The 23,846-nt window shown below is 38.1% G+C and overlaps 5 protein-coding genes and 1 non-coding gene across 12 annotated transcripts; 2 read left to right on the forward strand and 4 right to left on the reverse strand.

The window, feature by feature from the left end:
* Positions 1-728: 728 nt before the first annotated feature.
* LOC111494537 (ATP-citrate synthase beta chain protein 2) lies at positions 729-6,311 on the reverse strand. Of its 3 annotated transcripts, none has more exons than XM_023144489.1 (18): positions 6,174-6,311; positions 5,920-6,061; positions 5,221-5,338; positions 4,996-5,098; positions 4,578-4,643; positions 4,367-4,490; positions 4,019-4,153; positions 3,648-3,708; positions 3,482-3,558; positions 2,989-3,144; positions 2,758-2,886; positions 2,550-2,682; positions 2,313-2,440; positions 2,061-2,166; positions 1,896-1,972; positions 1,731-1,801; positions 1,186-1,470; positions 729-1,075 (listed from the first exon to the last, which is right to left on the reverse strand). In XM_023144489.1, exons 3-18 carry the CDS (start codon positions 5,318-5,320, stop codon positions 1,000-1,002), a joined length of 1,827 nt encoding a protein of 608 aa, XP_023000257.1. In that variant the 5' UTR covers positions 5,321-5,338; positions 5,920-6,061; positions 6,174-6,311; the 3' UTR covers positions 729-999. The 3 variants fall into 3 exon arrangements, with proteins under 3 accessions (XP_023000257.1, XP_023000256.1, XP_023000255.1); XM_023144488.1 differs by having other exon boundaries at positions 5,815-6,061; XM_023144487.1 differs by lacking the exon at positions 5,920-6,061.
* A 1,320-nt stretch (positions 6,312-7,631) lies between these two features.
* LOC111494396 (aldehyde dehydrogenase 22A1-like) lies at positions 7,632-17,905 on the forward strand. Its single transcript, XM_023144330.1, has 14 exons — positions 7,632-7,744; positions 7,873-7,916; positions 8,363-8,467; positions 8,752-8,879; positions 9,002-9,124; positions 9,455-9,608; positions 9,995-10,098; positions 10,176-10,254; positions 15,825-15,920; positions 16,024-16,161; positions 16,264-16,479; positions 16,904-17,095; positions 17,386-17,529; positions 17,618-17,905. Exons 1-14 carry the CDS (start codon positions 7,633-7,635, stop codon positions 17,792-17,794), a joined length of 1,812 nt encoding a protein of 603 aa, XP_023000098.1. The 5' UTR covers position 7,632; the 3' UTR covers positions 17,795-17,905.
* On the reverse strand, positions 14,171-14,310 carry LOC111494899. The gene has a single exon (XR_002720254.1). It is a non-coding gene; the product is annotated as a small nucleolar RNA Z247 (small nucleolar RNA).
* A 606-nt stretch (positions 17,906-18,511) lies between the features above and the next one.
* LOC111494398 (bifunctional TENA-E protein) lies at positions 18,512-19,562 on the forward strand. The gene is made up of 3 exons (XM_023144335.1): positions 18,512-18,777; positions 18,874-19,091; positions 19,153-19,562. The coding sequence occupies exons 1-3, from the start codon at positions 18,616-18,618 to the stop codon at positions 19,490-19,492; spliced, it is 720 nt and encodes a 239-aa protein (XP_023000103.1). The 5' UTR covers positions 18,512-18,615; the 3' UTR covers positions 19,493-19,562.
* Positions 19,459-21,113, reverse strand: LOC111494397 (zinc finger CCHC domain-containing protein 10-like). 4 transcript variants are annotated; one of them, XM_023144334.1, is made up of 2 exons: positions 20,653-21,113; positions 19,459-20,412 (listed from the first exon to the last, which is right to left on the reverse strand). In XM_023144334.1, exon 2 carries the CDS (start codon positions 20,380-20,382, stop codon positions 19,627-19,629), a length of 756 nt encoding a protein of 251 aa, XP_023000102.1. In that variant the 5' UTR covers positions 20,383-20,412; positions 20,653-21,113; the 3' UTR covers positions 19,459-19,626. The 4 variants fall into 4 exon arrangements, with proteins under 4 accessions (XP_023000102.1, XP_023000101.1, XP_023000100.1 ...); XM_023144333.1 differs by having other exon boundaries at positions 19,459-20,588; positions 20,890-21,112; XM_023144332.1 differs by having other exon boundaries at positions 19,459-20,778; positions 20,890-21,112.
* A 464-nt stretch (positions 21,114-21,577) lies between these two features.
* Positions 21,578-23,737, reverse strand: LOC111494835 (outer envelope pore protein 16-2, chloroplastic-like). 2 transcript variants are annotated; one of them, XM_023144827.1, is made up of 7 exons: positions 23,391-23,737; positions 23,225-23,276; positions 22,959-23,030; positions 22,618-22,649; positions 22,479-22,512; positions 22,066-22,133; positions 21,578-21,939 (listed from the first exon to the last, which is right to left on the reverse strand). In XM_023144827.1, the coding sequence occupies exons 1-7, from the start codon at positions 23,520-23,522 to the stop codon at positions 21,799-21,801; spliced, it is 531 nt and encodes a 176-aa protein (XP_023000595.1). In that variant the 5' UTR covers positions 23,523-23,737; the 3' UTR covers positions 21,578-21,798. The 2 variants fall into 2 exon arrangements, with proteins under 2 accessions (XP_023000595.1, XP_023000594.1); XM_023144826.1 differs by having other exon boundaries at positions 21,578-21,942; positions 23,391-23,715.
* Between the last annotated feature and the right edge of the window lie 109 nt (positions 23,738-23,846).

Raw genomic sequence — 23,846 nt, forward strand, 5'->3', positions numbered from 1 at the left:
AATAAGAGCCTACATGCTATATTTTGTAGCTGAAATGAAATATTTAACTCATTATTTTTTTAAAGAATTAGGGTGTGTTTGGTAATTTTAACATTTTTAAGGAAAAATGTTAAGATGCTTTTTGAGGCAGATGCTAAGGCTTTTTCTTCACCATTGAAGAATGGGTAATTATGGAATTTTATTCTTTGTTTCTTTCAAAGCTGAACATTGGTTGCGTGCAAAACATGACTCCACAGCGTGCACCGCATTCCAATTTTGCAACTTGCAAACAAAGACAGAGCACCCACATTTATATATATATATACACATAGACATATATTTATATTTATTTAGCCAAATTGATTACAACAAAAATAAATAAATAAATAAAAGTTGAATTGTACGTCGTGGACTTTAATTTCTTCTTTTTCTTCCATGAAACAATAACCAACGAACTTCCATTAATTTTCAAACTTCCTACTTTAGAGCAATCAGCTTCCAATATTGAATCCCATGAAATTGGCAACAAAAAACAACCACTCTAAAACCTTGTACCTAACTAGTACATGAACCAAAGTGGAATTTTAACCTTCGAGATTTTATCATTTTTTCAATCCGAAAATTAAAAAAAAAAAAAAAAATTATGCACAAACGGTGGAATATATATGTATGTATGTAGAAGTAGCAGCAAAATATTGACTAGTTATGAACTGGTAGAAGAAACGATCATTTCATCAATGGAAAGCCAATTCATGCCAGAATTCCGTTCCTTTTAATGGTCTAGAGAGATAATTATACATCAGGGTAGTAGCAGATGGACACCATAATTTTTTATTTCAAATTGAACTACAATTTTTCCCTTTTATGGACTAGTCAACCTTAATGAAACTTAAAGAAAATAAGGCATTGCATTACAAACAGTGATCTAAGGAGGGGAGGGTAAGAAGAAGAAAAGAAAGATTCCACCAAAAATAATATTGCAAGGAAACATACTTGTTTAGATCGGTATTTGTAATTTCATCATTTGGTGTAGAGAACATCTTCCCATGGGTGGCGGTAAAGTGGCTGTTTCAATCTCTTCTGATCAAATGTATGTCTGGAAATTTCAATTGTAGCAACAAAGCGATCAGCTTATAGGATCCAAAAACTTTAAAAGTAAGCAGAAAAGGATGGATAACAATGGTTTTTAGAGTAGTGACCACTCACCCAATTAGACCGATGGATCGAGCCAGCACGAACAGGCCGTTCAAATAGCCAATCTGGACGATCTCATCAATCTCTTGTTTGCTGAACATTCCACTACCAGCGAGAAGATCCAAGAAAAGGGATCCAATTGCACCATCTACATTAAGAACCAAGTTGTTTGCCTTTGAGAGAGTGTAAGTTTCGACTTCCACAGCATACTCCATGTACTTCACAGATGGGAAATGAGTCCGTGCAAACCGCTGCAGTAGCTCCACTCTCTTATCTCTGTTGTCGCCTCTCTTGATCCTTATTCCACGAAAATCAAACCATCGATTATGCATTTGAATTACCAATCAGCAATCCAAACTGAAAACAACCTAAAAGATGTTATAAAGTCATGTTATTTGTATTAGAAATCATGACTCTCCACAATGGTATGATTTTAAGTTCTCATGGCTTTTTGATGTATTCTTTACTTATAAGTCCATGATCATCCCCTTAATTAGTCAACGTAGGACTCCCTCCCAACAATCCTCAACAATTTGAACAAAAATATTGTCAAATACCTGTGGCCAATTCCAGGCACACGAATCCCTTTCTTTTTCATGCTTTCGACAAATTCATAAGGTGTAAGATTCTGTAAAAGACGGGAAACAACATAAAGGCTTAGAGAAAAAAGGACGCAGAAAGCACCCACTTCATTCAACATTTTAGCAATGAAAAAACCTCACTCTGTCATATGCATCCTTGAAAAACCGAGCAGCATCATCAATGGCACCACCAAATCGTGGGCCAATAGTAAGCAAACCTATTTTAGATGTCATTGTCCGTCATTGATTAGGCAAATAAAAAATAGACTAAAAAACATGTCTGTCCAAATAAAACAAAATTATAACCTGAGACAAGGCTGGACACGAGGTCTTTTCCAGCCCTAGCTGTTACTATAGTGTTGTGTGCTCCAGATACACAAGGACCATGGTCAGCACAGAGCATGATACATATCTGAAAAGGGCATGAGACTTGTCAAGCCTGGATCCAAGACTATAATTTCAACTTCCCCCTTGAGTGTGTTCGTGAAAGTGAAGAAGCAAAACTACAATTAAGCAACCAGTAAGAGATAGCTCAGTTCCATACTGCAAGTTACCTACCTCAATAAAATGTGTACAGTACCGAGGAAGGCTGCGCTTGAACCATAATAGTGAAATAACATCCCCAACACCATAGCCTTGCTCCACAATGGATGACATTGGAATTCCAGCATAGCTGGGCTCCTCACCTATTTTAATTTTTTTTTTTTTTTCAAAACCCAATTATAACTAACTTATTTAATGCTATTAAACCCCAAAAAGTGCTGAAAGAAAATTTTGGGCTAGGTTAAAACAAACCTCTGTCATCAGAAATGGTGGAAATAATATGGGTTGGGGCCCGAACTTTTCCACTCTTAATTGCTGAGTTAAGATCTTCAGGAATTTGTGGAGGCTTCACTTCCTTTACAGGAGTAATTTTCCCCTCTTCGACCTAGGCATAAAATCAGATGGAAAAATTAAACTATTTGGCAGTCATACATGGAAGTCACATAATAAATGAAATTACCAATTTTCCAAATGTTTCCTTAATTGCATCTTCAAGGGCTTCATATGACGTAGGAACAATTGCTCCAGCATCCCTTAGAGCCTGATTTTTGGCTTGAGCAGACTCCAACTCACCACCACTTTTTGCCCCCTGTAGTCAACGTCAGAGAAGGTCAAGGAGTAAATAATGTGTCTATAATCCTATTAATAGAATAACAATATCGTAAGCAGGACGAGTCCAGTGTCAACTTACAGCATGACCAAATTGAACTTCAGATTTAAATAGTGTAGCACAAGTACCGCTAACCCAGGCAACCACTGGTTTGTTAACTTTTCCTTGTTTCATGTCTTCAACTAAAGAGTACTCATCCCGACCACCAAGTTCACCAAGTACAACCATCATCTTAACCTAAAAAAGAGCAAAACGAAAAGCATATTATATTCAGAGAACAAAGTACATAAGGATCCAATTTAGTAATGACTTCATTAAAGTGTTATCATCACTGCCAGCCACAATAAGGAGGCAACATGTACTATAGTTAAACCAAGTATTGCTTTTGTGCACATGTGTGTGTTTGGGGGCGGGGCGTGGGTTGTGGAAGTGTTCCTTCTGGGGCTAAGGACCTTAAAAGAATGACTTCTGGCTTGCACAAAGAGTTGCTAGTTCATCTACTTGATAGGATTTTCAGACCAGAAATAAAGCTTTAAAAAGCAACAAACAATACAGAATGTGTTAATCACAAGACCTGTGGGATGTTGTTAAACCGCAAAATATGGTCAGAAAGAGTGGAACCAGGAAACACATCACCTCCAATTGCAATACCTGTGCAATTAAAGAATATGAATCACGAATCAGATTGAATATTTCAAAACTGTCCTAGACTAAGATCAGTTTAAACTTGGGAAGTTTACCTTCATAAATTCCATCTGTAACACGGGCAATAGTATTGTACATCTCATTGGACATTCCACCCTGTGATACCATATAACATTATCATACTCGTATCACTTCTCAGTAAATCGCTTATTTAGAGCATGGCACTCGATTTTTGGCATTTTGAGAAAGCCAGACAGCAAATTGCATATTAATTAAATAGCCAAGATGCATGACATTATCAGAAACATTGAATAAAACCGGGAATGCAAACATGAATTAGTGGTGCATTATAAATCTATCAAACAATCTTTACAATGCATAAGTGCACACGTTTGATCGAAATAACTAAGTTAATGAAAAAAGTTAAGGAAAATATTAGACGAAGAGTTCAGCAACAGTCACATACTGATTTAGAGACAAAGCCCACAGATCCCGGCCTGTACAGCTTGCACTGTATTATATTGTCAATTGTTCCGGCAGTGTCACCGATTTTAAACGCTCCAGCTTGAATACCACCAACAGTAGCTGGGCCTATAACTACCTGCATTTAAATTAAGCAGAGAGAAAATGTTCAATTTCATTATTAAACCCGTCCACTTGTAGATTTTATTCCATTTATGATATATTTCAGTTCACTAGTCATTTGGAGTATGTATGTGCCTTTCTGCTTGACATACATAAGATTGCAAGTACATATTCTGGGCGTTACTAAAGCTAGAAGGTCAGTTTTACTGAAAACATCAAATCTTCTCACCTTATTGTTAGCCCGTGCATATGCAATCAACTGTTTAGTGTCCGACTCTGGAACACCTTCAGCTATGATAGCTATAACTCTGATGGTAGGCTGTTTCAAAGCAGACATTGATGATGCAGCAGCACTGCACATACGGCAGCAAAAACTAGTTATGACTGGAAACAGAAAGCTATTGTTCTCTCAAAATAAAATTGCAACAACGAACACTAACCTTCTGAAGGATGCAAAGTTGATAAAGACATCGGCTGTGGGATGTGCTGCACAAGCTGCTTCAATTCTGAAAATGTGTTGGAAAAAAAATAAATTGGGAAGTTAATCTGCTTGTTAAAAAAAAAAAGAAAAAAAAAAAAGAAAAAACAATAATGGCCAATGATACTCAATCAAGTTAAGAAGATTAAAACCTACCATTTCAAACTAGTAATTGAATTTCAAAGATAATGTAATGTAATGGTATTGTAAAGAAAACATAAGTTAGAATAGCAAAATTTATAAGAGGCTTCTGGAATTAAAAGTCGTTAAGAAAGTCATTGAGCAATGGTTTTAAATTCGTATCCAGAATTAGATGTCAATAAAGGTGATATATGAAAAAACATAGTAAATAGAAGAGAATGGGTAAGTTTATTACGCACGTAGAATGCACAGGGATGGCAATTTCCTCTTGACCAAAAAAGAGTTTCTGAAATCCCTCGGAACCAGGATTGATGATTCCAGCTACTGACGGCGTTTCCCTCCCTGAATAATTAAGTCAAAATGGAAGGTTAAGAATGCAAATTACAACTCACAACCAACAAAAAGAAACTTCAGAAATTTTAGTTCTATACTACTGATGGGAAACTATAAGACTTGATACACACCGCAGAGGAAGTCGAAGTCAAGCATCCGTTGGATGGGTAGTTGCTTGTAGTTGTAGAATAGTGCTTGCGTCGTACGAGAAAATATTTGTCCGGTTGCCATGGTGAGCGTCAAGGGAACCTGCGCAAAGGAACTATGTTTCATCATACCTTTCGTTATCAGATCTTTATATATATATAATTCTTTTCAAAAACAATGACTGAAATGAAATTACAACAAAAATTCACGGACACAATTAGCAAGACAGGTAGATTTAGATAAATGAACTTCCCCGATACATCTCCCCACATCACCGAAGCCGATTATCTAATTAGCTATTACACGATTCCTCGCTTATATACATTTCCACAACAACAACAACAACAACAACAAAAAAAAGTCCCTATGCGTATTAACGACAACTGTTCAGAAACCATGGCGATCTAAGGTGGACGAACAGCGAGGAGGACAAAAAGGGGAATAACGTTCGCAGAAACAAACAGTACTGCATTCAATCTTTACATTACTCCACAAATCTATCTCCGAAAACGGAAGGAGATCCAAGAAATTAAATAATAATCAAATGAACTAAACAGAAGAAGAAAAGAATAACGTACAACGCCTCGAAACAAGTACAGCCTAACTAAAACAGGACAGAGTTAAACCCTCGCAATTTGACCAAACACATTCATAAGCTTAGTGCCTTAGGAAACACAAACAACCACCAAATCCAGCAGATCAGCAAATCAAATGCCGATAAACATGATGTTCAATCCAAAAAAAAATCTCTCAACGCGCAGAAATTAAGCTCCGAAGAGATCGGCAACCGCGATACTTGGAGGATTATGAGTAAAAGCGGGACGCCTACATGTAATGCAAGAGAGGAAAACAGAAATTCAAATCGAAGAGAAGTGAAAAACAGATCCAGAAGAGAAAAATAGCGTAAATGATGAGTAGTAGAAGAGAGAAAACGGACCGGAAAGCTCACTGGCGACGGTGGATCAACGGAAAATATATACTACAAGTTGGGAAATGAAATGGGGGTTTACATAAAGAAGTGGCCAGTGGTAAGCTTGGGGGAACGTTGAAGAGAGGCGCGACAGAAGGAGAAGAAGAAGAACGAAGCGGGTGATCCAGGCACGTGCTCGCTGTTGCGTCTATGGCACTGTTAGTTAGCTCATGACCATGAGCACGTGATGCTCGTGTTTTGCTTCATTCGGCAACTGCAATCAATCATGCTTTTTTTTCTTTTTCTTTTTCCTTTTCTTTTAAGACTAAATTAATAAAAACATCATTTAATTTTATATTTTTTTAAACATAAGTTATTATTATATTTTGTTAGTTCGGTTGTTTCTATTTAATTTCGAATTTTTTATTACTAAATGTTGCCCCCATTGTTTTAAATTCATCTCTTTCTTAATATTCAAGTTGTTTATATATAATTCAGTTTATTTATCAGCAACAAATTGATAATTGAATTTCAGTGCAATCTTATTATATTATTATTTTGTTTATTAACATTCAATATATAATATGAATTTAGTTGTTGAGTGGGCTTGATTTTATGATTACAATCTCATGTCTTAACCATCGCGACATATTTATATGTCAAAACATATTAGTCAAAATAATATAACAATTGAAAATTAAATAATTTAATAATTAATTGATTATTAATGAAAGATTAGTTTGTATTTATCATGCATTCAATTTGGATAAATAATCAGTTTTATAGAATAATTTTTTTTAAGCAAGCAATTGATAAGTAAGTAACTATCTAATAGGCTTAGTCTGTATTTATCACACATTATTATAATTAGTTTTATTTAAACAAAATTTTAATCTTTTTTGGAAGTAGGTAATTGAGATTAAAAGGCGCAATAATTAATGGAGGATTAGAGTCTAGTTTGTATTTATGACGTATTTAATTTGGATAAATAATTAGTTTTATTGAACAATTTTATTTTTTCAAGTAAATAATGGACAATCTTAATTAAATAAAAGTAGACTTTAAAATTTAACAGATTAAATAATTAATGCCAATCTGTATTTATCATGCATTAAATTTAGGTAAATAGTTAGTCTTATTGAATAAATTTAAATAATTTTCTGAAAGTAAGTAATTGAGAATTTGAAATTTAAGTGATTAAATAACCGATAAATTAATAAAAGATTGGGGTCCAATTTGAATTAATAAAAGATTGGGGTCCAATTTGAATTATCACAAACATTTTTTAATATATATTTTGTTGGGAGTAAATAATTGAAAATATTAACGGAACCAGAGTGGAATTTAAGAGATTAAGAGATTAAATGATAATTAATAGGCAAATAAAAGAGAAACAGCCAATTGTCTTTTCCCGCCATCCCTCCTCTGTTAATATTCTTCTTTTGCATTTTACTATTCGCTCCAAAAATTTGATCCAAGGAACTCGATGGCATTTTGGTGGACTGTGTTTGTTCTAGGATTTGCTTACGCCATCTGTAGGTTTCTCGTGATGCTCATCCCTCCGAATGTGCCTTCAATCGAAGTTGACGCATCTGACGGTGACAAATTTACTCTCTCGTTCTCTCTGTACATTCTAATGGTTTTGAATTCACTCGCACTCCAGCGTTTTATGCCTCCGTTTATTTATTTTGTGTTCCATCATTTATTCCGACTCATACTCCTCCAGTTGTGGACGACGGGAATCAGGCGCCGGAGAATAGCTACATCTATGTAAGTATTTCTAGACATTCTACAATTGATTTTAGCCATGCTTAATAGCTCGATGATACACTGCTGCTTCATTTCTAGCATTACGTTTCTTTTAACAAGTCGTCATTCTCTTGCTTTGATTTTAGCTATATGAATATGAGTAAGCTATTGAAATTTCGATTCCGGAACTAAAGCTTTGATTCTATTATGGAACATACTCTCTGGGAGGATGTTCTTGGACCTGGTCTAAGCGAATTACTAGCTTACTAATATGTCTTTAAAATTATAAATCCTTTTTAAGTTTTGTTCTGAAAATTTTTAAGATTCAGGTTAACTTATTTATTGGCCATTACAAACCATTCGTTCGTCCATATCAAAGCTTGCAGTAGGCAATGGCCTTTTTATTTCAAATTGTCCGAGGCCAGACTTTCTGATTCCATAATTTTTGGTTGGTGATTACTGAACAGATTCCACCTAGAGTAAAGACACAACAGCAAGACAAGAAGGTCCAATGTTACGAGCCTGCAAATATGAAATACTTGGGATTCGTTCCTGCATTGACACGAGACGAGGTTGGTACTTATTGCTGGCTGACAATAGTTGGATTGGTGAACTTGTTGAAACTTTTAGCATTTGTCTTATTATTTATATTGAATTTGGATGGATGAGAGATTTTCCATATCAGGCTCCTGCACGTTGTAGTGTGGTGTCTTCATGACAATACTCCCCCGTGATTTTTTCCTCGATCTTTTGATGGCATTAGTTATTAGAAGGGTTTATTGATAAAAGAAAAAGGGAGAGAGAAACCGTAGTGATCGCTTAGACTTACTGTGTTGCTGTTAACTTCTATGTGTAGGTCAAGGAGCGTGTTGCTTCAGCCAGAAAAGCACAGAACGAATGGGCCAAAAGTAGCTTCAAGCAAAGGCGTTTGCTTTTACGGATAATTTTGAAGTATATAGTTGAACACCAAAAGCTAATTTGCGAGTAAGATCCTGTTATTTTAATATACTATAGATTTATGTTCTTTTATATTCTCCAAGAGTAAAAAGAGACAATCAGCCTTGTGGATATTTTCTGTCGTTCTAATTATTTATTGTTCGGGTTAGGATCTCCTCCCGTGACACTGGGAAAACGATAGTGGATGCTAGTATAGGAGAAGTTATGGCGATATGTGAAAAGATTACTTGGCTTCTTTCAGAGGGTGAGAAATGGCTGAAGCCTGAGAGCCGGTATCTCTCTTTTCCCCTACTTTTTATCCTTCTTGAAAACATGATATTGCAGCACAATAACACTTCTTACATCAGGTTACTTTACAATTTGTATACCTTTTCTTCACAGCAATGAATTCCTTGTTTCTTTCCTTTGATCAGCATAGTGGCTAATACACCTAGTCATTTCTTTCCTTGGACATGCAACTTGTCACTGTGGAAATGAAACTGTCCCAATGTCCCTAGTTACGTTGGATTGGGATAATATTTTGATTGAGAAAGAAAGCACATAAATTTCTGGATGATTAAATTCATTACGCCTTTGATCTCTTAGCCTATTTCAATTTGCAGATCATGTGGGAGGGCAACACTTCACAAAAAAGCACGAGTGGAATTTCATCCCCTTGGAGTCATTGGGGCAATAGTTCCATGGAACTATCCATTCCATAACATTTGCAATCCAGTGCTTGCAGCAGTCTTTGCAGGAAACGGCATTGTAGTTAAGGTATTCAGGTTGTCTTTAATTCATTTGAGATGTATTACTTTTTCATGCATGCTCTATCAGCAACTACTTGCTGCAAATTTCTTATGCCCTACCATCCCAACCAATCGTCGCATGTGCCCTAGCCTGCTCTTAAGATGTCATGCATCATTAGGATGCGAATTTCAATATTTTAGAGCTTTCTCTCACATTTTGGATGACTGCTCAGTTTCTTTCAAATAAATAAATAAATAAAGAAACAAATACAGATTTCTTCGTGAAAAAAAAAAAGAAAAAGAAGCTTCAAATAAGGAATTTGGAAAGGTGCAGTTTCGCTGATCCTCTTCTTCAATAAAACCATCTTGTTACATACGGATTGTGTCTTAATTTTATACAATTGATTGTTGTAGATTTCAGAACATGCAAGTTGGTCCGGATGCTTCTACATCAGGATTATCCAAGCTGCACTTGCTGCTGTTGGAGCTCCCGAGAGTTTGGTCGATGTGATAACAGGGTACACATTTTAATTTTTCATTTGAACTATCTTTATGAGGATGTTCATTTGTCTACTTTAACCTGTTCTTGTATTAGGTTTTCTGAAACAGGTGAAGCGCTAGTATCTTCAGTAGATAAAATGATATTCATTGGGTCTACTGGTGTGGGTAGGATGGTATGTGTTAGGTTGAATGGCTCGATGACCTAACCTAGGGTCACGACCTCATGTATTTATAGATGTGTATAATGAAGATTACATTCTAAATCATAGATTTGTTAACAAACTATGAAATCATAGATTTGGTAACAAAACTATGAAATCATAGATTTGGTAACAAACCAAATAACTATGAAATCATATATTTGGTAACAAACCAGTAAATCATAGATTTGGTAACAAACTAGTAAATCATAGATTTGGTAACAATCTAGTAAATCACTAGATTATCTTACTATACACAAATATGATTTACTCTACGTTTAACACCCCCCCTCAATCTGGACGATGTACTACTAAGTTCAGATTGCGCCTAAAATTGCTAAAAGAAGGAGCTGGTAATGGCTTTGTCATGATATCGGCGAGCTGATCCTTCGAAGAAATAAGTCGAACATCAAGCTGACGAGTCGATACTCGTTCACGAACGAAGTGGTAATCAACCTCAACATGCTTCGTCCGTCGATGAAAAATTGGATTGGCGGACAGGTAGGTGGCACCAATGTTGTCACACCACAGGCTAGGTGCTCGCGCTTGCGAGATCCCGAGCTCACGCAAGAGAACTTGGATCCAAATTAATTCAGCAGTGGCATCAGCAACCGCCTTATATTCGGCCTCCGTACTAGAACGAGAAACTGTTGATTGTTTCCTCGAACTCCAAGAGATAAGATTGCCACCAAAGAAGACTACATAGCCTCCAGTGCTTCGACGATCATCAGGATTCCCAGCCCAATCAGCATCTGAAAAGGCACTCAACAAATCAGTGCTGGACTTTGTAAGACACAAACCCATATCAATAGTGTCATGTAGATAACGGAGAATTCGTTTGACTGCCGTCCAATGTATAGATGTTGGGGAGGACATGAACTGACACACTCTATTGACACAGAACGATATATCAGGACGTGTCAGAGACAAATATTGGAGAGCACCAACGACACTCCGATAGCGAGTAGTATCCTCAGGCGAAAGCTTTTCACCACCATCCAATAATAACTTCTCACTAGGAAGCATAGGTGTGAGCACACCTTTGGAGGTGAGCATATTGGTTCTGGACAATAAATCTTGAATGTATTTATGTTGTGTCAGAATAAGTCCATTGGAAGTATGGCGGACCTCAATCCCAAGAAAATAACTCAAAATGCCAAGATCCTTGACAGCAAAATCATCCTGAAGTTGTGTAAGAAGTTTATCAGTAGCCGTAGAAGATGAGCTGATAATAATAATGTCATCAACATAGATGAGGATATACATCTGAATGCTCGTCTGGTTCAAAATGAAAAGAGAAACATCAGCCTTTGAAGGTGTAAAACCCAACTGTAATAATTTGGAGCTAAGGCGAGAAAACCAAGCACGCGGAGCTTGTTTAAGGCCATAAAGCGACTTATCCAGCTTGCAGAGATAACCAGGATGTTGAGAATCCACAAATCCAGGGGGCTGCTTCATATAAACATCTTCATTAAGAACGCCATGAAGAAAAGCATTTTGAATATCAATCTGCCGAATAGCCCAACCACGAGAAATAGCAAGAGATAGTAAGAGCCGAATGGTAGTGGGCTTAACAACTGGACTGAAGGTATCATCATAATCAACGCCATACTGCTGTTTAAACCCTTTAGCAACCAGGCGTGCTTTGTAGCGATCAACAGAGCCATCTGGCTTTTGCTTGAGTTTGAAAACCCATTTGCAATCAATAACGTTAAGACCAGCACGAGGAGGAACTAAGTGCCATGTCTTATTTTTTTGAAGTGCCTGAAACTCATCATTCATTGCCTGACGCCAGAGGGGATGCTCCATAGCAGTAATATGTGAAGTAGGTTCAGAGGCAGAAGACCGAACTACAAAATATGTTATTGTTCCATCTGTACGCACCTTGGGTTTCTTGATATTGTGCTTCAATCGAGTACCATACGGATGAGTAGTAGGTGCAGGATCCACATTTGAGGGGACAGGCGTATCAGCCGTTGCGAGGGGAGCAACCGATGCTACAGTAGTTGGTTGACCAGCGGCCGAGGATTCGACTGGGCATTGTGCAATATCATCTACTGGCGGAGGAGTCGAGGCCTCAATCATTGGCTGAACAACCGACGCCGATTCGCATGGCAGCGACGCGGAGGATTGCTGCGGCAATTTCGAAGTTGATGTAGACACCAAATTTTCTACATCCAAAGAGTTAGTAGGCACAGACATATGCATGTGATCATTCTCCAAATTAGTACTGCTATTACCCAAATGTGAGGCACCCAAACCAGGAGCATTATGCGTTGACTGCATGATTGAGGAAGAAATAGGTGGGACTCTCTTGAATGGAAAAACATTTTCATCAAATATGACGTCTCTAGACATATAGACACGACCAGAATCTGTGTCAAGACACTTATACCCTTTATGTAAAGAACTGTAGCCTAGAAAGACACATTCCTTTGATCGAAAAGAGAGCTTTTGTTTGTTATAAGGACGAAGATGAGGCCAACAAGCACACCCAAAAATTTTTAATAAAGAGTAATTTGGTGGGATATGAAAAAGATGCTCTAAGGGGCATTTGTTATCGATGACACGAGTAGGAAGACGATTGATGAGATATGTGGCTGTAAGAAACGCGTCATCCCAAAATTTAATAGGTACATGAGCATGAGCTAGAAGGGCTAGGCCTGTTTCAACAATATGACGGTGCTTGCGTTCAGCAGACCCATTTTGTTGATGTGTGTGAGGGCACGAAACACGATGAGCAATTCCAAGGGAACGAAAAAATGTGTTATGAATTTTCTGATATTCCCCACCCCAATCAGTTTGGACCCACTTGATTTTAGTATCTAGAAGGCGCTCAACATGAGCTTGGAATTGCAAAAATATACGAGGAGCTTCTGTACGATCATGCATCAAATAGATCCACGAAAATTTACTGAAATCATCAATGAAGCTAATATAATATTTAAAACCCCCAACAGATATAGGTGCAGGGCCCCAAACATCCGAAAAAATAAGTTCCAAAGGTGACGAAGACCTATGGAAAGAACTAGTATATGGTAACTGATGACTTTTTGCTGACTGACACGCATTACAAATTGACAAAGATGACTCACTAGCACACGAAATATTATTGAGACGCAAAATTGATTTTACTACTTGAGATGAAGGATGTCCAAGACGTGCATGCCATTGGTCGTGAGTAGTAGATCTGCTCACCAAGGCATGCTTGAGATCATTGACATCGGATGGCTTAATAGGATAAAGACCAGATTCACACCTCCCATCTAGGAGACTTTTCCTCGACCGTCGATCCTTTATAGAAAAATGCCAAGGATGGAATTCAAAAAATACGTCATTATCACGAGAAAATTTATGAACGGAAAGAAGATGTTTGGAAATTTCAGGCACATGCAAAATATTACGCAATTCAAGAGGACGAGTAGCAGTATTAATTAGAGAATGACCAGTATGCAAAACACGCAAACCTGCTCCATTGCCGACTTGAACTTGTTCATCTCCATGATAGCGTTCACGCACAGCGAGACGATCTAGGTCACTGGTGATATGATCCGTAGCGCCTGTGTCAGTGTACCAATTTGGGTCAATCTTGTAAGAGGAAGTAGCCGCTAGTGCCTTGGGAGGAGCAGAAGAAGGTTCATCTTGATAGGACTCATCCATCCTATGCCAGCAGCGGATAGCAGTATGCCCCACTTTGCCACAGATCTGGCAGAAAGGACGAGTAGAAGGGTCACGACGATCACCAGCAGGACGAGAGGATGCATAACCTTGAGAACGACCACGACCACGATCCCTACGCCCACGATTCTTCTGCTGACCACCACGACCAGCATAATTGGCAGAAGATCCAAGATTTAACTGAAGTTCAGCCTGGTGTTGTAGTTGGCGAGCTTCATACGTCATTAAATGTGCAAACACATCATCAAGCGTGAGGGGTTCACTCTTGATAGTCATTGAGGTGACGAAGGGATCATAGTCAGGGCCAAGACCAGCAAGAAGATACGCGATCACATCATCATCCTGCAAGGCAGAGCCGGCGGCGGCCAACTCGGTGGCTAGCCCTTTGATCTTGCGAAAATAATTTGCAGCAGATTGATCTCGTTTCTTGGACGTGGCGAGCTCAATACGAATTTGAGTAGTGCGAGCACGAGTTGACGATGAAAACATCCGTTGCAGGGTATCCCACGCCTCCTTGGACGTAGTAGCAGCAACCATATCGTGAAGAATCTCCTCTGACATGGAGGAGAGAAGAACGCTAAGAACCTGTTGATCCTGATCATACCACTGATTATAGGCCGGATTAGAGACCATCTCAGCACCAGCCGCAGTTGAGGAAGGTACCAACTTGGCAGGTGCGACATTGGTGCCATCGAGGTAGCCCATAAGCTTCTTACTCCGTAGATAGGGGAGGAGCTGGGCGCGCCATATGATGAAGTTGTTTTTGGTTAGACGAATTGTGACAGCATGGTGTAGAGTGCTTGGGCCAAAAGTCTCCATTGTAGTTGAGACGGTGTTGGAGATGGTGGATGGAGAGGAGGAGGAAGATATGGTAGACATTTAAAAATAAACCTTTGGCTCTGATACCATGTTAGGTTGAATGGCTCGATGACCTAACCTAGGGTCACGACCTCATGTATTTATAGATGTGTATAATGAAGATTACATTCTAAATCATAGATTTGTTAACAAACTATGAAATCATAGATTTGGTAACAAAACTATGAAATCATAGATTTGGTAACAAACCAAATAACTATGAAATCATATATTTGGTAACAAACCAGTAAATCATAGATTTGGTAACAAACTAGTAAATCATAGATTTGGTAACAATCTAGTAAATCACTAGATTATCTTACTATACACAAATATGATTTACTCTACGTTTAACAGTATGAACCATTTTTGATCTGGAATATTACATTTTTGGTTCATTTCATTTATCCATGCAGTTGTTTAGGTCTCTTCCAAACATGTCATAATAGCAATCAACGCTCTGAAGCCGCTGTCGTAATAGGGAATGAGTTTGGAGGCTAAGCAAAATAAGTATCCATTAAAAGTTGTGGCGATGAGAACTGATTTTTCTATTATTCTGTAGTTACGACTATTTTGCAATTAGGCTCAAAATGAAGAAGGTGACCGATTTATTGTTTACTAAGAATGAGAATGAAGTTTGAGTTTGTGTGAATAAATAAGGAGAAGAGTAAGCAAAAAAAAAAATTCCTGGGACCCATCAAACATGATCCACCGAAGAATGTGTGGGGTCCGTAGGGAGTCTTTCTCTATTCTATTTCTAGTCTATAAACAACGAAAAAGAGGATAATAGGAAATGACTTCCATTCTTTGTGAGTATTATAGACTGATTTAATGATTGTTTCTAGCATATAAAGTAATATTCATTCTGCTTGGAAGTTCATTTGTTGTTTTGCCTTGAATGCTAGTTAATACACCGTGTGGCTTTTATAATTTTTCTAAAATAGAAGAGATGGAAAAATTGACTTGCTTTTTAGCTAGTTTTACATATTTGGCACGACTCCTTACAGATAATGAAAACTGCTGCCAAGACACTTATTCCAGTTACTCTTGAGTTGGGTGGGAAGGACGCTTTTATTGTCTGTGAGGATGTAGATTTGGATCACGTATGAATACTCTCCAATTTTACTTTATGCTAGTAGCTCTATTTTGTTAGTGTGACTCCATGTCATTGTGAACTGATGGGCGTTTCTAATTTACTTATTATAGGTTGTAAACGTTGCTCTCAGGGCTTCTATTACATCAAGTGGACATAATTGTAATGGAGCTGAGAGATTTTATGTCCACAAGAACATTTATTCTTCGTTTGTGGATAAAATATCAGAACGTGTAAAGGCTATTACAGTTGTAAGTATAAGTTCCTATTATATTTATTTCAACTCTGTGCATTCTTCTGCTGGGATTAGGGTTTATTAAAGATGAGACTTTCTTTTCGAAAATGTTCTTCAGGGTCCACCGTTAGCTGGGAAATATGATATGGGTGCCATCTGTACGCAAGAGCAGTCTGAGAAACTTCAGAGCCTTGTAAATGATGCCTTAGACAGGGGGGCAAAAATTGTTGCTCGTGGAACTTTTGGACATTTACCTGAAGGCGCCGTCGATCAATATTTCCCACCTACCGTTATCGTTGATGTCAACCATACCATGAAGTTAATGCAAGAGGAGGTAGCAATAGAAAGTCCGTTTAGAATTTTATATCATTTTCACCTATAGTTCTAATTCTTTATTACCTACTATTTTTAGAAAAGTTTTCAATAACTAAGCCCAATTTTGAAAACTTGAAAAAAATAGTTCTTAAAAATTTGATTTTGTTTTTTGAAAATTGACTTAAATTTATATATGTTTTCAAGGAGGGTTAAAACGAAGGACGAATGACAAATGATTTTTCTTTTTTGAAGCAAAAACAAAATAATTAACAAATTGGCCTGATTTCCTTTTTTAGTTTCTTGTATATTAAATTTGCATCTGAATTGGTCTCTAGGAAAGTAAGATAGCGAACCCCAGCTGACTAGGGCTCCAAATTGACATAAAACTCGTTGCTCAACTTTCAAAGGTTAAGCAAATGTGCTAACTAAGTGGTGGCATACAGGCATTTGGACCAATCCTGCCTATAATGAAATTCAGCACAGATGATGCGGTCGTGAAGCTTGCAAATGATTCAAAATTTGGGCTTGGTTGTGGTGTGTTTTCTGGCAGTCAGCAGCGTGCCAGGACCATCGCTTTGCAGATACGTTGTGGAAGTGTTGCAATTAACGACTTCGCCACAAATTATTTTTGTCAGGTAAAATTCATTCTGAAGCATGGATCCCTAGTCTTGCTTACCAGTTAATATTTGACACGGTTGTTGCATGCTTATTGGGTCATATGTTGGTATGGTTATTGAACGCATGTGGATACTCTGACGTATAGGCACTTGTTAGACATGTATTGAATTGTATAATGCATGCTTCGCTGGAAGAAGTTATACCAATGTGTGGAAGTCAATCTTGGTTACAATAGTTTATTTTACTTAGCAAACCTCAATCATGGTTAGTGGTTTGTACCACTTTTATAAGGACACTTGATTTTCAGTCCTTGCCATTTGGTGGTGTGAAAGAGAGTGGATTCGGTCGATTTTCGGGCGTTGAAGGATTACGAGCTTGTTGTATCGTCAAAGCAGTGGTCGAGGACAGGTGGTGGCCGTACATTCAAACTAAGTATCCCAAGCCTCTTACGGTGAGTGAGGCATTAGAAGGGGTTTTGGTAGAGTACTTATTTGGCTCTTTCTTATTAACTAAAACAGTTTGTTTGGTGTGTGGATCAGTATCCTGTTGCAGACAACGCTTTTGAGTTTCAGATGTCAGTTGTTGAAGCAACGTACGGCCTGAACATATGGGATCGACTAAGAGCATTGATCAATGTTGTGAAGATGCTGTCCCAGGAGAACACTTCGGCTAAACATAACTCTGTCATTGGCGATGGAGATAAGAAAGCTGATTGAGGGATGATGGGATTTGCAATAAAAGATACATTATTCGCTTAGAAGGTGGACTTACTTATATAGTATTTTATTTTATATTTTATAAAAGCACTTTCATATATTACTTATAAAGTCGACGATTAAAAGTGGGAAGTATTCATTGGGTGGGCCCAAAAAACTCGGTTTAGGCTCTGTTCAAGATTTGATTAAGTGTTTTTAGTCTGGTAAAAATAAAACTATAAATGATTCAAAGAAAACCACTTTCACCATTAGGTTCATTTGTAAAAATTAAAAAACCCATTGCTTCTTTTATTTTACCAACTTTTAAAACTTCACATTTTTACTTCATTTTTAAACTTCTATATTTCGAAGAAAAAGTTCTTTTAATAAATATTCTGCATAGTATATGGCGCGTTACAAGTTTGCGGCTACGTTTTTTTGTTCAGATAATAATTTAGTGATTCATTTAAAACTTTAATTTGTGAACTAAAATTTTGATTATAATCACTGTTAAGAAAGAATAACTAAACACACAAATTAAAATCATTTTAGAGTTTAAAAAAAGAATCATTTTTTGAAAGATGTTTATATGATAGTACGCATGTTTCATTCTGAACTGTGTCAATCTGGATAATGAATGAGACATCAATGATTCGATGGCAACTCCAAACAAAACAAACAAAACAAATATTTAAAATTTAAAAAATATTCGTTCAATGCCACGAAGCATTCGACGGTGTATGAACGCTGTAACCAAATTACACGCGTACATTTTCACCCACGCTTTATCTATCCCACTGAGTTGCAGATTTGCAAACTGAGCTTGGAAGCAAGGAGCAAAAATGGCGGACACGAAAACCAGAGCACAACTCGCCGGAGGAATGACCGCCACTGACTCATGGATCAGAAAGCACCGTCTCATCTACACCGACGCCACACGCCATCCTTTCGTCCTCTCCATTCGCGACGGCACCGTCGATCTCTCCGCCTTCAGAACTTGGGTGGTAAGTTCGTTTACGAGAATCCACAAAATAATTGATTAGGCCTTCGAAAACGTCCGATTTCTCTACGTGATTAGTGTTCGAGTTCAAATCCTTCAGGAACAGGAATGCAAATTTCTGAGATCCTTCACGGCGTTCGTCGCAAGTGTGTTGGTTAAAGCATGGAAAGAATCGGACGATAGAGCGGACGAGGAAGTGATCCTTGGTAGTTTGGCTTCTCTCAACGACGAATTCGCGTGGTTCAAAAAAGAAGCCTTAAAACGAGATATCGACTTGACTAAAATTGTTCCTCAGAATGCAACCGCCGGCTATTCCAGGTACATATCGAGTTCAGCATCAATTTTTCTTGAGAGAATACATAGTGAATGTTTGATTTAGGTTTCTGGAGAGTCTGATGCGGCCGGAAATGGAGTACACGGTGGCGATTACGGCTCTTTGGGCTATCGAAGCTGTGTACCACGAGAGCTTTGCGTACTGCATGGAAGATGGATCAAAAACGCCATTGGAATTGAGAGAAGCCTGCGAAAGATGGGGGAACGAAGGATTTGGAAACTACTGCAATACCTTGAAGAAGATTGTGGATAGACGATTGGAGATGGCTGCTGGCGAAATAAGTAAAAAAACAGAAATGGCTTTGTTGCGGGTTCTTGAATGTGAGGTTGAGTTTTGGAATATGAGCCGGGATGGTCCACAACAAACTATTCGAGCTATGAATTAGCATCAAAAGAATTCCCACGTTTGTTCTTGAACTAGAAACAAGAAACTAAATGAACTCAAAATGTCTAGAATGACCAGAGTTGCAAATATATGGAGCTTTGTAATTTCATTTCAATCAGATGGATTACGGTTATCCTAGCGCCTTCTGCTGTGCCTTCGGCTCTTCCTCCGACTACGTTCATCATTGGAGTCAGAATCAGAAGATTCAGAAGATGAACTGTACCTCCTCTTTCTTCTCTCCATTTTCTGCTTCTTTCTCCTTCTCCGACTCCTCTCTGATTCTGATTCAGATGAAGAACTGTAATCTGAACTGCTTCCGGAAACTGATGATGACCCACTTTCAGTCTCTAAAGCAGAGGCCTCACTATCGCTACTGGACCGCCCATGCTTCCTTGTGCTTTTCTTCTTCGAATGTTTCTCAGTCTTCTTCTCCTTCTTCTTCTTCACATCAGAATCCGGGTTGTCCAGATCATAAGAGGCTGCCATCTTCATCCTCAACTTGGGATTCTTAAGTTGTTGAGTTCGAGATGGCCGAGATATGTAAACTCGTTCGTTTTTGCATTCATACGTCCAATGCCCCACCTGATAACATTTCTGGCACTGTGCAGCAGCACCTCCACCAGCGCTAGACATAGAGCCCTTAAGGTCCTTTCTTTCACCCAATCTGACTGCTTTTTCAGTACTCATCAAATACATCTGCCTCTTTGCTTCCCTTTTCTCCTGCCATCTGCTAGGCCCTTCTTCCTTCTGCCCATAAGCATTAACATTTCGAGCAGCAGCCGCAGCTGCTCGTTCAGCCTGAGCACGACTGAGCCCCTTCGCTGCACTAAGAGCAGCGGCCTTAATCCTTTCAGCAGCAGCTTGCGACTTCTCTTCCTTCTTACTAGACATGCTTTTGTTTCAATATCTGAATCTAATAAACTGGCACAGAACAAAAGGAAAATGAAGAATAAGAATGCCAAATCAAGAATCAATAAACACTACCAAAAGAGAAGACGGCACAAAAACGAAGTGGGAAGCATTAGGTTTCCTTCTTATAAGACACGCTCTAGCTTCTTCCACATTTCAACCGCTCTCCAAACTAGGATCAGATAGAGCTTACAAAAAAAAAAACGAAGGAAGAGCAAAATATAGGGCAAGTCTTAGGGTTTCTACCAGTACCGTAAAAGCCGAAAATATAAGAAAATCGGATCAAAATCTAGCCTAAAGACCACAATCCCAGAACACTCCATTGTTTCCGATTGATGAGTAGCCGTAATCTTAATAGAATGCCGGCTTTATATCGATCTGCTTCGTAAACCAAAGGGGAAAATGGAAAGATCGGGACAATACGCGAAGTTTGCAGCTACTAAACCGCAAAAATAAGTTGAAAGAAGAGGAATCGCAGTTAGAACATACCTCGGGGATCCAAGCTGAATTGGAATCCAGTTTGCGAAGGAAGTGAAGAAGATCGCAATGAGAAGGCGATGTCGAATGAAACGCGAAGGCCAAGCGGAAGAAATATCGGGGATATCGGGAAAGGATACGAAGGAGTCAGAACGGAATGGATCGAGGCTGTGTGAGTTCTTTATAGACCGCGGGGTTGATTCCGTGTTTTATGAATGGATCAAAATACCGACTCCCCCCCCCCATTTAAGTAGTCAAATTTGGTTAAGCTAATATCTTATTTCTTTTAGATCTTCGAACCTTTTTTTTTGTATATGAAAATATCAAATAAATTTATGTCCAAGTTTAAAATTTTATACTCAAAAAGTTTTTGTTAATTGGTCATTGATTTTTTAAACACATAAATCAAACCGACATTTATCCCGTTTTAAACAATCATCTATTTTCAAATAAATTTTTGAACAAATACTTCAATGTACTATCAGTTTCTTATAACACGAGTTTAAAAAAAATTAAGATGAAATTGTAAAAACCCATTTCTTCAACAATGAAAAGAAGTCAGAGAACCCTAACAAAAGTGAAACATTTGAGATTACTAGTTGATTTTTTTTTGCATTAACACAAAAAACTAAAGATGTTGGATCTCTTGAATTTCAGATTTTAGTACAACCTCTACGCTGGAAACAAAGAAATTATTACGAAAAGGAAAAAATAATAATTCACCATAGAAGAAAGTTGCTTTGTAAATATGAAACAACACAATATTAAACGAAAAATGGAAAAGAAAAGCACCATAGAAGAGAGTCACTTAGTAAAACAGAGAGTCGAGTATGAAGGATACGATAATTTAAGCATGGAAGATAAACACCCCTAAGTTTGGCAGCGACAACACCTAGTAGTAGAAGCAAGTACTGGGAGAGCCTAAAATATGCCAGCAAAAATATTAGCAGCCGCCGACACAGCAGCGCCGGTGATGGCGCTTTGAACTATACGCTCATGAGAAGAGTCGTCTGATGCAAGTGCCACTGCTACACCCGTTACTGCACCAGCGATTGCACTGTTCTTCTGCAAATCAAATATCGAGGTTTTGGTGTTCTCTGAACTCAATTCTAGCTAAAAGCCCTGAATCATATGCCATATTTTGATCAAAACATGAACATTTATTGGTTATTTTTGTAGAGGGGTTACCCAGTCATGTGCTCCACGAGCCTCCTTTAAACCGTATGTAAGACCAGAATAAACACCAGCAGCTAATCCTACAGCCCAAAAGAATAACAAAGTTAGCAGAGAGCAATGAAGTAAAATTAAACAACACTAAATATGCTATTGAATCACACCACCAAACCAAAAGCTTTCAGTTCATCACCCTCTCTGTAGAGGGAATCAAGATGAAGCAGAGAAATAATCTTCCAAGGTGAAGTATTATAAGAGTGTAGAAGAGAATCTAGTAGTAAAGTTACGCTGGGAAAGATTTGAAAGGGACCAAATACTCAATTCGGTGACATCGAATTGGTGACTTGAAGAACACATAAATCAGATATGCAAGAAAGGCATTTAAGCCAGATTAGTATTTTTGAACAGTTCAGAGAAGAGAAACTGACCCCATTGGATAGATTCCTGTCCCACGCTCTTCACCTGACATGCACCATAAATGAAAATTTCTTACATGTTCACAGACACTACTCGCTGCAAATAATTCATCACAAATTCAACACAAAATCACCCGTCACAAGCACTCACCATGGCTTCAAGAGACTCTTTGTTGGTTTCACCTGCATGGCATATGAAGAAGTGAGCTTCAAGCATCTCAAAGGACTTCATAACAAGTTATACAGAACCATAAGGGGCACTTCAATTTTAGTCTGTATCAAAGAATAATTTTGCAATCCTGGTCTCAAATGTAGCCCAAAATAATGCACATCTAACAGGTGGAATCAATCTGACACTATTAGTACTCGACTTACAGACATAGTTGACATTTTCACCAGGCAAGAAAAACAAAATAAAACCTAGCAAGGAAGACTTGGTGACGAATTTGCTCGTGGATAGACAGAGTTTAATTCGGAAGAACGATCGAGTACCTTTAAGACCTGGAACATGTCGCTTTCTAGCACTCGATAATTCAAGCGGCGGTCCGTTGCTCGAATCAAGACCTGTACTGATGGTAAATTTCTTCCAAGCATTACAAATTTTTGTTAACCAATTTAACATCAATCGTTGCCTAAACGCGCAACATAAAGCAAAAGTATACAACAAAAAAGTGAAACAAAATAAAAAACAAGTGTGATCGAAAGTCGAGCAAATAAAGCAAGGATCAGTTCGAAATACTAAATGGGACGAATCTTACTCCCCGCAACCGTAAAATACGCCTCTCGAGACACAGATTGCAATGCTCCAATCTGTACAGCAAACCATTGACACCTTAGATTAACACATTGAGGTCCCAAACAGCACTATCACATCAAGATCATCACAGTAATAATCCGAAAGTAAAATCACAAAAGCTTCCGAACCCCAGCGGCCTTGATGAAGCTATCAGCAACGCGATTGAGAAGAGGATGACCAAAGTCGTACAAGAAAGTTCCGCCCTGGGAGCATTTGATTTCATCAACCATAGAACGATTCTCGAGGCTTCTACTGCCCATTTCTTCTTCGAAATCTTCTTCTTCGGCTTATAAGAAACAGAGATTGACTATAACTGAACTCCAAAACCTGCTGCAGTCGATTTGATTGCTAAAGCCAGTGAGACGAAGAAACGTTCGCATGTGCCTCGCGAGGGCGCGGAAACTGAAGAATATATAAGGACGCCGAAGAAACAGAGAAACAAGAACGGACCGACAGGTGGTATAATAGACAGTGACGTGTCATGCGAAAAGATCGGCTGCGTAGCAACTCCTGGAATGAAGTTCTTTACGTGGATTTCACTTCCTTGTCTTTTTTTTTTTTTTTTTTTTTTTTTTTTTAAACCA

This window comes from Cucurbita maxima, unplaced genomic scaffold (assembly GCF_002738345.1).
Source record: "Cucurbita maxima cultivar Rimu unplaced genomic scaffold, Cmax_1.0 Cma_Scf00020, whole genome shotgun sequence".
In the NCBI taxonomy this organism is placed as follows: Eukaryota; Viridiplantae; Streptophyta; class Magnoliopsida; order Cucurbitales; family Cucurbitaceae; genus Cucurbita; species Cucurbita maxima.

Excerpts from the sequence above, each read along its gene's own strand:
- LOC111494835 (XM_023144826.1), bottom strand. The coding sequence starts at position 23,522 with ATGGGCAGTAGAAGCCTCGAGAATCGTTCTATGGTTGATGAAATCAAA. Across the intron at positions 23,277-23,390 it reads GCTTCATCAAGGCCGCTGGG|ATTGGAGCATTGCAATCTGT; the intron begins GTTCGGAAGCTT and ends TTTGCTGTACAG. Across the intron at positions 22,134-22,478 it reads ACAGGAATCTATCCAATGGG|GATTAGCTGCTGGTGTTTAT; the intron begins GTCAGTTTCTCT and ends TTTGGGCTGTAG.
- LOC111494396 (XM_023144330.1), top strand. The coding sequence starts at position 7,633 with ATGGCATTTTGGTGGACTGTGTTTGTTCTAGGATTTGCTTACGCCATC. Across the intron at positions 7,917-8,362 it reads CGGAGAATAGCTACATCTAT|ATTCCACCTAGAGTAAAGAC; the intron begins GTAAGTATTTCT and ends ATTACTGAACAG. Across the intron at positions 8,468-8,751 it reads CTGCATTGACACGAGACGAG|GTCAAGGAGCGTGTTGCTTC; the intron begins GTTGGTACTTAT and ends TTCTATGTGTAG.
- LOC111494397 (XM_023144334.1), bottom strand. The coding sequence starts at position 20,382 with ATGTCTAGTAAGAAGGAAGAGAAGTCGCAAGCTGCTGCTGAAAGGATT.
- LOC111494398 (XM_023144335.1), top strand. The coding sequence starts at position 18,616 with ATGGCGGACACGAAAACCAGAGCACAACTCGCCGGAGGAATGACCGCC. Across the intron at positions 18,778-18,873 it reads CCGCCTTCAGAACTTGGGTG|GAACAGGAATGCAAATTTCT; the intron begins GTAAGTTCGTTT and ends CAAATCCTTCAG. Across the intron at positions 19,092-19,152 it reads GCAACCGCCGGCTATTCCAG|GTTTCTGGAGAGTCTGATGC; the intron begins GTACATATCGAG and ends TGTTTGATTTAG.
- LOC111494537 (XM_023144487.1), bottom strand. The coding sequence starts at position 5,320 with ATGGCAACCGGACAAATATTTTCTCGTACGACGCAAGCACTATTCTAC. Across the intron at positions 3,559-3,647 it reads TACAGATGGAATTTATGAAG|GTATTGCAATTGGAGGTGAT; the intron begins GTAAACTTCCCA and ends TTAATTGCACAG. Across the intron at positions 1,973-2,060 it reads CGTGTCCAGCCTTGTCTCAG|GTTTGCTTACTATTGGCCCA; the intron begins GTTATAATTTTG and ends CATCTAAAATAG.